At 40.4% G+C, this 12950-nt stretch overlaps 1 protein-coding gene across 20 annotated transcripts in view; it reads right to left on the bottom strand.

Moving 5' to 3' along the window:
* Positions 1-758: 758 nt before the first annotated feature.
* FOXP1 (forkhead box P1) overlaps positions 759-12950 on the bottom strand; it is a 387372-nt gene continuing 375180 nt past the window's right edge. For all 20 annotated transcript variants that reach the window (XM_061455731.1, XM_061455741.1, XM_061455742.1 and 17 more), the window contains 2 exons: positions 11576-11742; positions 759-5724 (listed from right to left, as the gene is read on the bottom strand). In XM_061455731.1, the coding sequence (XP_061311715.1) occupies positions 5580-5724; positions 11576-11742 (312 nt within the window). In that variant the 3' untranslated portion in view covers positions 759-5579. The remainder of the gene's footprint in view (positions 5725-11575; positions 11743-12950) is intronic.

The raw sequence follows: 12950 nt of genomic DNA, 5'->3' as shown, positions 1-12950 counted from the left end.
AGAATATTATAGACGGTGCATGTTTTTGACATTAGCATTTTATTTGGATGACTAATCTTGCAGATGTGAAATTTTAATGAATTATTCATGAAAAATCTCTCCTCTGAAATTTCAGTTTGCTGCTAATGCTAGTTATTAAACATTTTATTTTTCTTTATAAAACTTGATGAAGGAAATAAATGTGTGCTTACTCAAAAGAAAAGAAGGCGGGTATTTCCTTTCAAGTTTATCTTGGGTGACAGCGTGACCTGGGACTTTGCTCCTCATGGTTTTGTGGACCAAGGGGTTGATTCTGCAACCCCCTTTTCACACATGTATAACGTGTATCCAACCCTTCCTACCGAAGCCAGCAGTGCCCATTAGGGCACCACACTTGAGAGGCTCTTGAGCATGAGGCCCCAAACCCCTTCTTTCACACTTTCCCCTTTGAAGTCATCCAGTGAGAAAGCAAATACCCTGAACTCCCTGTGAGCCCAATGGTCAAACAGCGATGGGCTTGCAAAAGCAGATGAATCCTTTGGATGACAGCATCTTCCTTGCTTCCAGGGCTCAACCAATCGCCCTGTCCAGACTGGCCATGAAACCACCACTACAGCATCTTGCAATTGGGGGAGACACAAGGAGGGCGATGAGGCTGTCCATGGATGTGCTGGGACATGGGTGAGATGCTCCATGTGTCACCGCTGGGGGGATGCGACATGGAAGTCATTGGCAGAGGAGGGGGAACAAACCAAAAACTTAGGACATGGCAACTTGCATTACCAGTGTGAACAACCAGCATTTTTATTGCATTTGAGAATGCTATAATGTCAGTAATTAGTACTGACTACACAACATTTTTTATTGTCTGTATCAACAGACATGGAATGATGGAATTACAGTTGATGTAAGGAATGAGTTTCTTTTATGCCTTATCAAAAAAAAAAAAAAAAAGAAAAAAGAAAAAAGAAAAAAAAAATCTTGTTACTGGCAGCACATACACACAAAGCACCATGCTAACAGTCTGGACTGTACCATTTTCATCAAGGCTTATGGGTAGAAGATACTTGTTTACCTGTTCTGGGCCCATTAAAATGCAGTCCGTAACTGCAAATTCACCTCGCAAGACTAGAATACTAAATGACTTCGGAAACATCTAAAAACTCACTTGGAGTTCATTAACCAAAGGTACCAAAAGATTTCAAAAGAGTTTAAACACATTTGGTGGTGGGTTTTTTTTCCATGCTATAATGAACGTGAAATTATTTGCAATCTGAAAACTACAATAGTTCAAAATTATTTTTAAAAACTTTATATATATATATTTATGTATGTATATATATAAAATATCTAATGATCTGCAACAGTTGTACAACCAGAATCCCTGCCCCGGCCTCTTCCCAAAGCGGGAGCTCCAGGAGAGGGGAGGTGCAGGACCTACAGCGGGACTCTTGCGAGTGAGAATCAAAAAAGGTCATTTTTTGCGGTCACTTATTCTACATAAGCCTTGATTTTTCATTTCACTTCGAGTTGAATGCAGAAACCCAACAGGTTTTACATTTACAAACTTGGGGTTGTTGTTTTGTGGACAAGGAAGGCTTTGACTCTCATTCCTGACAGCGATTTACCTGATACATGGTACTACTTTCATAATGTACGCTTTTCTTTGAGAAAAAAAACATGTAACAAATTGTCTTTACATCTTGGCACCTTGTAAAGTTTTTTTCTTGTTTTATACAAAAGTTCAATAGTTTGACACTCCCCGTTATTAATCACTACTTCACTGATAAACTTTGAAAGTGTGACCCTGGAATTCATCATGCAAAATATTTACTGCAGCAGGAGAAAAACAGTTCTTTTTTTTTTTCCTTTTTTTCCTTTTTTTTTAATGATTTTTCTTTTTTTTCCTTTCAAATAGATGAACTTTGTTTAAGACAGCCAGAAAAGGCAGTGGTAAGATGAACAGAAGGGGTGGGAAAGTATCAAAAAAACCAGCTTAAACACAAAAACTGTACAAAAACGCTTCGATCAATGATAACAGGAGAAAAAAAAAAGAGAAAAAACTCTGTCAACTATGTTACAATTTAAAAGCTGAAAAAAAAAAAGTCAGGGATTTTCTCCCACATGTCAGCAAACGTCATCCAATATTCTTAAAGCAAGGATAACTAAATAAAATACATGTGCAGCGTATTCTGCAATTCCATTACATACAGTAGGTTTTTTTTTCTTTTCAAAGCTATTTTTTTTTTAGTATAGTTAATATAAAGCAGTTGCACAAAAAGCAAAAGGTGTTTTGACAAACAGGTCTGCATTTATTCCTTTTGAGGAATGATATCTAAAAAAAAGGACCTTTCCACCTTTTCCTCCCTCCCCGCCCTCCCCCCAAAAGACAAAGGCTCACACAGACACAGTGGGATATATATGTACAACATAATAAACCCCTCCCTAAAGAAGCAACTGTATATCCAAAGGGATAGAGAATCAGAATTGTAAAAATCATAGTGAAGTTTGCTTGATGTAAAGCCTGAGATTTTCAGTTGGTTCTTCTGCAAGGCTGCGACACCTGCCAGATATGTTAAAATCTAATTTTTTATTTCTTTTTCTCTTTTTTTTAAGTTTTTTTTTTGTTTTTGCTACAGTCTTTAGACTAAGCATGCAAGACATACAACTAAGTGCAACTGAGTGAAATGTATTTTTTTTTATTTACTCATTCCCTAACAGTTTGGACTGAGGTATGCGTACTAACAGTTTTCTCATGCTGTTATCTTTACTCATGTCTAGCTACACATGCTGAGGATGAACTAATCTACCAGATTTTAATCCCCTTCTGAATCCCGAACTAACCAGCAAACCACTCAGTTTAGAAGCACAGGGCTCAATTCTCATGATCCCCATCTGGCTACCGCCGGCACGTCACGAAGCTGCCTGGATATAATTTAAATGAAAAGAAAAAATGTTTCAAATGACCACAGACTGCCCTTTTTTTTTCTTTTCTTCTCTGTTTTTTTTTTTTTTTATGTCTTTTGAAACAGAAAGCAGAGTTGAGTTTTTATCAAAGTAACTGCCAATAAAATTTCTTGTACCAAAGCTTATGAGTGGACAGGAGTGTTATTTCCTCATGAAAAATGCTGACCAAAAAAAAACTGAAACAAAACTGAGCAAATGTGCCAAGATCAACCAAAACTCAAGCAGTCATCCTAGCACAGTCCCGGAACAGAAGTGGCACAGAATCTGCAGAACCAAAGACCAAAAAATTGTTTTTCTTTTAATTCTAGAAATACTATTACGTTGTCCAGGTTAATTGTGGGAGCTTTTCTGTTCTCTTCTGTCTTTTATTAAACTGTCTCCTTTATCTGATACTCTAATCTTCCACAAAATAACTGTGTCTTTGCTTTCTCCAGCTCCCTTCTCATAGCTCCACCAGTAACACTGATTCCTAGTTTTAGCCTCAAAAGCTCTCCTCGATTCCTCTTTACAGACTTTCATTTTGGTCACTGTAAAGAATTGCAAATAAAAAGTAATAACTTTGGTTCAGACATCTACTTGGACTTCTAAATTTTCTAGAATAAAGGAGCAGTTTCCCTCTCAGGTTAGCAATAGCCCACATCTTGTCATTTCCCTCTAAATTCTTCAACCTCCTTTGATCAACAATAAGAGGATATTTGGCTTCATAAGATAAAGCATATAACAGAGAACATAATTTACGTTTGTGTAATATCTTTGGTAATTTTAGGAAAAAGAAAGGTACAAAGAAGAATATAAATTAAGCTCTGAAAGGCTTTTTGAAATAATAAAAAAGCTACAGTCCTACATAAATAAATGAGTGATGGAAAGTGGTTGCAGAATGAAAATATTTAGGTGTTTGGTGACCAAGGTTTATTGACCTATCACAACAAATTTTGTATGTCATGTTTGCTTTGAAGAGCCTTGCCAGTTTTCCTTAACAAGCGAATTCTCTCCTGGATCTCCTGTCTCCTATGGCGAGGTTTCCATACTGGCTGGTGTAATATTGCATAACAATCTTAACTGCAGTACTGGATTTGCACAGCTGAAAATTAACACTTTTAGCATTAGTGGGCCTCTGTCCTTATTAACTCTGTAACAAGTACAATCTGAAATCTAATTTGTATTCAAACAGATTAATGCCACCAAGAAATTCTGAGCCGATGTTTAACCGTGAAGCATCACCATGTACAATAACAATTTAATGAAGTCATCTTTCCAAGCACTATTTGCAAATGCAAATGCATAAGAAGAAAAAAAATATAATTGTAATAATAAATGTATAGGTGCCCATCTCTGTAATCTTAGATATTCCAGAAAGATTTGTTGACCCATTAGAACTCGTGTTAACCAACCGAGAACCTGCCACTGTACTATTCATCCTCTAACAAAAGTGAACTCTGTTGGTGCTGCATATATTTCTTTGTGCTGTTCAATTTTGTGGCATTTGCTAATATTCACCATTGCTGCCAAAAGAAAAGTAATAAAAAAATAATCAAAAAACCCAAACAAAAAGAAAATATATTAAAAATACTGCTTTGTGGAATGAATCTGTGTTGCTTCCTACAGTGTTTCTATGTTCATCTGTCATTCATTCTCATTCTTGCAGTACTTCGTTCCTCTCTCTCCGTTGGACAACCCTTCCACATGTATCGTGCAGCATTTGGGACCTTTTCAAAAAACGACAACAAAAAAAAAAAGGAGACACCGAAATGGAATGCTTTCCATAGCTAAAGAAAACATGGTGGCATCTGAAGGAAACTGGAATGAATGACAGAAAAAACTACAAACAATTCAATGACATTCAGCTTCGTATAATAAAAACACCTATTAACATTCATCACAAAGTACAGAAAACGTTGAAGCCTCTGAGAGGCCCTGGGCCCAGATGAGGCCTGAGGTCAGAACTTAAAATGGTAGAGGAGAAGTGGGGCGGGGGAATAAAAGCAATACATTAAAATGTTTGGGATAATTTTTTCTTTTAACCCCTCCCCGATATACACGCTCACACGCACACACACATATCCACACACGTGCACACACAGGCCTTCCCCATCCCAAATGGAAGCAAAAAAACAAGGAAAAAAAAAAGGCAAAAAAAAAAGAAACCAACCAAAAAACAAAAATATGGAGTAAAGGCAGTGATAATCAACATGCAGTACTGTGCAAATATGTTGTCCATTGGAATCCTTAAAATCTGGGCAAAGACTTGATCTGCAGTTCAGGTGTACATGCTCAGTTTGATGTCCTCAAATGTCCAAAATTGGCAGGACCTGCAGTCCACAGCTGGCTGCTAAATGCAAGTGAATCAGTTTAGCAAATTTACAACACTGATGTTGACTGTAAGAGAGGAAAATCCCAAGTACCAAACAAGTCCATCCAATGCACAGAGTACAAATTCCTTTTTTCAACAAAAAGTAGAAAAATCAAAAATACTCCCAAATGGGATACTTGATGGCACTAAGAGTTAACATATTTCATAGTTGTCAAAGTGGACTGAGAATCCTCCAGACTGTACAATAATGGAGAGATTTCACAGCTAAGTTTTGACGCGTTTTTCCAATCTTCATTCTCAGCATTAACGATGTCAGACATACTCATTCTATGTCCTCATTTACAGGTTCATCTTCATAATCTCTGTCATGATCGAAATCTGGACTGTGGTTGGCTGTTGTCACTAAGGATAGCGGGCCTTCATTTTCATCTGGATCTAACGGTTCTTCTTTGACATGCACGGGGTGCCTGGAAAAACAAAACCATGGTCAATCAGCAAGCTGCTTGTTAAAAAATTTTTTTCACAACTTGATTTGGGGAGAAAGATATGGTGGTTTGGGGGTTCAGACTTGATGCATCAGGTCTAAGAGCTCCAGCTCATCAAGGATAAGACCCTCAGCTTCTGCACTAGCCACTAAAGCCGAGCGAAGGCTACACCACGCAAGCAGTGCGCAACTTCCCTGGGAAAACACTCTGGGAGGAGCGCCTCAATTGGGCTTCCGCCTCGGGATCGAGAGAAAAACGCTCTCAGCTGACATATTAAGTTAATACAATCTTTGGATAAATAAGCAGAATAAGCACCCGAATGGCAAAGCAGTGGTTTGCCAGTCTGCCGAGCCAGCAGAGGCTGGGCTAATCATCGCGCGCTGTGTGTGCAGCGTCTCTCGTTAACATGCAGAACCTGTGAGGCAACTCTCCAGAGGACGACCCCAAGTGAGGTTCTATCATTAATCAACTTCAAGCAAACACAGCAAAGAGACACCATGATACATGCTTTAAACTCCAAATTAATGCATATTTTTACAAACTGTCAATAAGGGAAGAAAAGCCCTGCCAGGAAACACAAACAGAGAGGAAAAGGCTCGCTCAACACAACAATATGATAAGAAAGCACAGTCCTAACGAGAATAATAACACTGTCAGCTGTAAACAAGGCAGAACATGATCCCCAGCTCATGGTGGGCACAAGGATGTACTAAAGAGATGAGATCTGCCAAATTTCTCACTACAGCATCGCACATGAATAACCCGCGGGGGAACGGGGCTTGGTCATTCAAAACGGGTATGATAACAATTGAAAATTGTTGTTCGTAAATCATATTTACAACAAATCCTATACAAATACAAATTACCTTCCTCCCCCCCTTTTCTTTTTGTTCAACAGCTTTTGAAATGTAAAATAGCCATGTGAGTCAATAGTGTCTTGTTGCTGGGACTTTAAAGGAAAGTAGGATTTTATTGACATTACCAAGTATTAATAATGCGACACAGCAATGGAGACCCTGTTTGCTTCCTAAATAATTGATGTTGTAGGCAATCCCTTAAAATAAAGTGTTAATGAGTTCAAGTCCCACTCTGTCTCTCATTGAGTTGATATCCACCTCCTAGAGTCTTGGGTTTTCTCCATGCAAGCTGACTTAACCCTTTCACATAGGCTCTGTGAAACCATGATCTGAAGCGCAAACCCTCCTTGTAAGAACTTCTCTCTTGTGCAGCTTTCCTTTAAAATGAATGATTTAAAATAGCTGCATTTTATTTTATGGTCTGTGTAGATAGGAACGACAATACTGTTTGTACTCTGCTGCACTGGTGGACAGCAAGAATAAATCACCAAACAGGCAAAATGGGCTTGGTAGCCGTGTACAAGCCAAAGGTACTCTGCTTACTGCAAATGACCCTGGTGAACCAGTTGTACCCCTGCACAGACTGCGAAGGTGTACCACACCCTGCTTATTTATTTTGACTTGAGTTTAGGAAGCATCTAACATGCTGACTACAGACCTCTCTAAGGCAAGCTGTGAATGCCTTTCAAGTCCCTACATATTTCAACTTCTTGAGTTGTAAAGTCAAGGAGATCAATACTTAAGTATTAACTGCGTCTTCCAACCCATCCGACAAAGGAAGAAGTGATGCAATATCCATGTACACAGACTTTTTCCTTTCAAATTATAGAATCAGAGAATGGATAGGGTTGGACACATGGCCTATCAACATACTCTGGGAGCAGAAAGGTTCCTCTGCATGTTGCATAATTTTTGCAAAAAATACAATGAGAGATATTGCTCGTACAGTTTTGACCTAATTATTGAAAAATGAGGGGTAAAAAACCACTGGGACGAGATGATTCAAACATCAGAGGTTAGGAATTAGCACAAGCACAGCAAAAGTCTCACGAGCAATCGTCACCGCAGAGGTGTGCGTGTGCTAACTGTCCTGGCGGCTCGTGGCCCTCATGAATGTGAAACCATGCTGATTACCTGCAACTAGGCAAACTTGTATTATGAATAGGCTGTGGGGCCCCTCACTTGGGAGAAAACATGAAATGAAAAACAGAAGAAAAAGGGGCAGAAAGTGCCTACACACAGAGATGGATAAAGTGTGTGCTACCCGGCCTTTATGGCAGTGATCTCTTTTACTGCTGCCTTAATTTAGAAGTCCTATTTGCTTGTTTCTGGCTTTGATGCTGCTGCTGGGCTTGTGGATTTTGTGTTTTATTTTTAAAAAAAGTATTATTTTTGAAAATGCAAATGAGAAATTTTAAAAGGAGAGAGGAGAACACACGCCACATGCAGCAGAGGTGGCTTTGCTACATGGACCAGAGTTTGCCCAAAGACTGCATCCCACCACCTTCTGCTTGGCCGGGGGGCAGAAGTGAATCGGTGCTAGCAGGTAAGTATATTAACCACCTGAAACGCTGTGAAAGCTCTTTCAAAGGTCCCTGAACCTTTCCAAAGCAAACTCTTGCCCCCCTTCTGGTTTTGTTATGAAAGCAGGTGAAACCAGGTGGTTTTAACTGAGTTTGTCTTTGAGTTTCGGTGTGGTTCCCACAAGTCAAAAAAGTCCAAAACTTCAGGAGTGAAAAGCAAAGCAAGCACTCAGTTGTGAAAAGGGCCGTCTGACCCCAAGCAAGACAAAGCCAGGAAGGGCCAGAAAGCCACGGGGTGGCACAGCCACGCCAGCCTCCTCCAGCAGCTCACATGTCACACAAACACCAGACAGCGCGCCTGCAAAAACTCCATCCCCCAAATGAGGAGGGTACCTGGGAAACACACCCCCCCAGGGAGAGAGCTGTCAGGAAAACAACAACAAAAAATCAACTCCTTGTGTACTCTGTCAGCTGTAACCACAAAGTAGCGTGTGAGGAGGAAACCTTACTGAATTCATGATTTTGCTCAAACGTTTCACAGCATCTGAAATAAATAAGCTTAAGTAAGCTCAAGGGCAAAGGGAGATGTTCGTATCTCTCAAGTTAAGCCTGAATCTCCGTTTACCAGCTCACCAAAACCCCAAACTGGGGAAGGAAAACTTCCTTTAGATAGTGAAGGATTCAGTTTTCTGAATTACAGAAAAGGTAAATGCTGGCCTAAGCAAAAAGGAAAAAAAAAAGCTGAGGGGGTGGGGGGCAGAGAAAGAGAATTAAAAAGAAAGGGTTTCCCATTTCTATTTTCGTAGTAGTAGAATCTCAGCACATTCCTTTTAAGAAGACGCCTAAGACTCCAGAAGGGGTTAACAATAAATAACCTTGCTGAACACAGATTCCCCTTCTTTTCACATCTGAGTAATTCTTTTGTTTGTCCACTCTGGGAACAGAGGAGTTTTTAATAAAGCTGACTGTTGTTTAAAGCCACTGAGTACTGGTGGTGCACACAGCATGGAGTAGTTTGCTTTGTGGCTACCTTTGGAGCATATCAGGATGAAAGTGTTATGTCCCCAAGCTGTAATTATGCGACTACTTTCTAGTGTTTCAAAAGGAGGGAGAGAGAAGGGGGAAAAAAAAGGAAAAACCTAGCTGTGGTTCAATGTGTCATAAAAAGGAAACAAATGAGCGGTAATAAGACTTCAGCTAAAGTGTTAGACTTCTTAGCTGTCATGTTAACAAGGTCCTTTAAACCTTACAATAAAGTTTAAAGCTTGATTTCTTCTAATACACTGAAATTGTTTAAAAAATAATTTGCATGATGACAAGGAAATCTGTTCAGAGAAAAAAATGGAAAATGTCATTCACAAAGCAGGCTGACGGGAAAGAAGAGGTTGCACAGCGTCTGGAAATTTGCTGTTGACTCATGACTGTATTTAGTAAACAGGGTAAAACCCCGTGATGAGTGAATGGTGTTCTGGCTTTAGATCCCTTCGAACTACTTAGAAACACCATTTTAAGGGGAAGCTCAGCGGCTGCTATTGGAACATCACCCGGTCACATTTTACTTAAGCAAAAAGAAATGTTGAGCAGAGAACACATATATTATCAATTCTGAGAAAATGAAAACACTCAGGAAACAATCATTTCCATATTACAACAGAAAATTGGATTTTCTGGTGAATAATGAAAATGAGGCATCGCTCCCCCTGACCTCCTCTCTCTCCAGTATTTGTTCTGTGCCCCTCACCTTGGTATCAATGTGCTAAGAGATGATTATTAAGTGCAACAAAGGCCACAGCTATGCACAGTTCTGGAAGATGTCCTAGCCTGTTTCAACTCAGTTATTTTTCCCTCCTTGCAGTCTCTTCAAAGACAACGAAACCTTAGGTGAAATGAGAAGCGCATGAACTACACTAGCCTTGAACTTGCTAAAAAATAATTACTTGGATTAACACAACATCATAAACATTCATCCCTGTCTGTTAGGCCAGGAGAAACCCTTGGGAGAAGTCTTGTTTCTGGAGAAAAGCCATGTCCCCCCACTCCTCCTTCACTCCGGCCCTACATGGTCACGGGGCAGAGGATAACGAATTGTGACTAAAACTGCCTCAAGATGAATCTGTTTGTGAGGGACAGAAAGTGTGTCATGCAACGCTACTTTGGAGGGAGATAATTAATACTGCACAAACAACCACTGGAAAAGCTAAACACGTTATTTGAATGTTTTGAAGTAAATGGCAAAAGACAATGTTTAAATTAATTATTAATTAAAAATGAATGTTGCCATCTTTAAAGTTGTTTTTTTTTCAAAGCACTTTGTGCACCGATTTAAAATACTGCAATATCAAAGTACCCAGAGCCTCAGATTTCTTCGTGCCCCCTCCCCTCTGACAACACATTATGCAGGTGGGAAACTTTTTTTGCCATTAAATGCTAATTAGTTTCACAACTAATTACAATCACGGTATTAGGTTAATGTTTTTCTACTTTTTGATTTAGACTTACTTTTGTAAATCCCTTATTCAAATTACTTTGAAGTAAAAGACTACAAATTAGTTCTCTTTTTAATGTGTAATGTGAGTCGTAGCAATCCAGCCAGTAATTTTACAGCCTGTTGTGAGGAGCAGAAAGGCAGCGTGGCTCTTGCGCACGGTTGCTCATATAGGTACCCAACTGCTCCAGAACTACGAGACTTATAAACGCCGGCTTCCTCACCAGCTGCCAATTACCCAGTGTGTAATGTGAGGGGAGGGGAGAGTTTACAGCTTTGCAAACTCACTCCATCACCCCATAAATACTGAGCACACCCATTGGGGCATCACACCCTTCCTGCCTTACCCTTTTCCTGCTCCAGTTTGCTGCCCGGGTGCCATTCACGTTGAGCAGGGACAGCGATCCCCTATTACTTCATGTGGTTATATATGCCCTCATTATACTGCCGTCTGTTGCTATAATGCTCCTATTAATTTTCCTTTTGATATTTTAAGAGCAACCTATAAATCAAGCAGACCTTCACATGTGCCATCATTAATGCTTAGTAAGGCTGTTGTGTGTTGAGTGGTTCTTTTTAGACCCACCAAACAAGCCCATTTCCTACCCCTGCTCCACTGGCCACACTTGTCGCATGGACCAAAGGGGAAAGAAATCACATTTTTTTTCTCCAAGAAACGCAGCTGCCTATGAGATTTTGCTAAGCTTAAAAACAAGAATTGAGAACGACAATTTTACAGCTCTGTGTGCTTGTCTGACTGGATTGAGCTGATGGGTTTTATGTGGAAACTGGTAAACAACTGTTTTACTAAGAACCTAAAAGAATCTAAGCATGTCTCCAAGTGGAGATGTCTACTCTTGCTGCTTCATCCATGAACCTCACGAATCAACCATGAAGGTCTCCAGAATCACACTTCAGCAGACCATAAGACAACCCTAGAGCCACACGCATGCCGCTGCTGTACTTACATTGCTTGCATAGGGGAACGTCCTGGACTACTGTCACTCCCGTTACTGTTCGTATGCTCCATTGCACCATTGAGCTCTTCCCTCATCGCATTGGCTAAATTGCCCAGAGTGGGATTTCCCATGGAAGCAGTAGTGTATAGAGGTATACTGTTCTCAGCCATTGAAGCCTGCCAAGGACACAAACACGTATATGAGAAGCCATGACTAACGTTTTTATACATTGTACAATATGCTCACTTCTTCCAAAACATTCTCCACATTTACATTATTTGCAATTACCAGGTTTTAAAATATTGTGCTTTCTGATAGGTATTACCCTGACTCTACTAAGGGAAATTTAACATCACTTACATCTGGGTTTAAGCATTCATAGCTGTATTGGTTTGTGAGAGGACAGAGCTTTCCATTCCCTATTTGGAATTAAACCCCCTGGAAAAAATAAAACGTCCTTTTCCTATTTTCATTTTGCAAAATTATGTTTGGGGCCTTGGGGTTTTTTTGTGGCTTAGGTTTGGGTTTTGTTTTTAATGAAAAGGGGAAAAAAATCAAGACTTGCTCAGCTGCTTAACTTTGTACCAGACCAAACGGGCACGAAGCAGGAGGGCAGCGGTAACGAATTTGGTTTTCTTTGGGACCCAAGTGTGAACCAGTGGTTAGCATTAACTGGATCAGTCAAGTTGTACTGATCTACCTGAGAACTGAACCAGTCCATGTGAATTTTTTAAGCTTCAGCAACTCAGCTCTTACCTTGGCTAATACAGACCTGACTATTTTATTTCCATTTTAACTTGTTCTAAAGAAATGCCATGCAGAGGCACACTGGAGTTAACTTTCTAAATGGAAATCTTTGTAGGAAGAGAATGAACTGTTAAATATTTTCCTTCTGATTCCCACCGTTCTGCCTGCTAATATTTACTGTGTGTCAGTATTAGCTCATGCTGACGGCACAGTCCTGTGCCCACTGCGGCAGCGGTGTGAGTGCAGAAGCACCAAGCCCTGGAGGAGCCAAGTGTTTGGCAGGGATGGGATGCGCAGCTTTCCAAGGCTGCAGCGCCCAGGGACCTAAAGGACATTCAACCATTTCACCCATCCCAGCTGGATCTGACTGACATCATCCACAGATTTCTGAGTGCTGGGGAGCCACAGACACTGGCTCGGCAGCGCTCCACCTGCTCCAGAGGGAGCTCAGCCGGCTGCAGCAGCAGAGGCAAAAACTCCATCAGGCTCCAGGTCTGTGTGATGCAAACCCTGCCCATGGGAGGAGAATCCATGCAAATGTACTCCATGCAAATGTACTCCCCACCGAACCCTCTCGCCTGCTCCTAATTCATGGGACAAAACTCCTTGCTTGCTGCTATCTGAGCCAGCAGAGATG

This window comes from Pezoporus flaviventris, unplaced genomic scaffold, assembly GCF_033815535.1.
Source record: "Pezoporus flaviventris isolate CSIRO_AGI_PZ_B2104156 unplaced genomic scaffold, CSIRO_AGI_Pfla_v1 ptg000021l, whole genome shotgun sequence".
Taxonomy (NCBI): Eukaryota; Metazoa; Chordata; class Aves; order Psittaciformes; family Psittacidae; genus Pezoporus; species Pezoporus flaviventris.
Note: the sequence above shows the minus strand (reverse complement) of the source record. Positions and strands in the feature narration are given on the sequence as shown.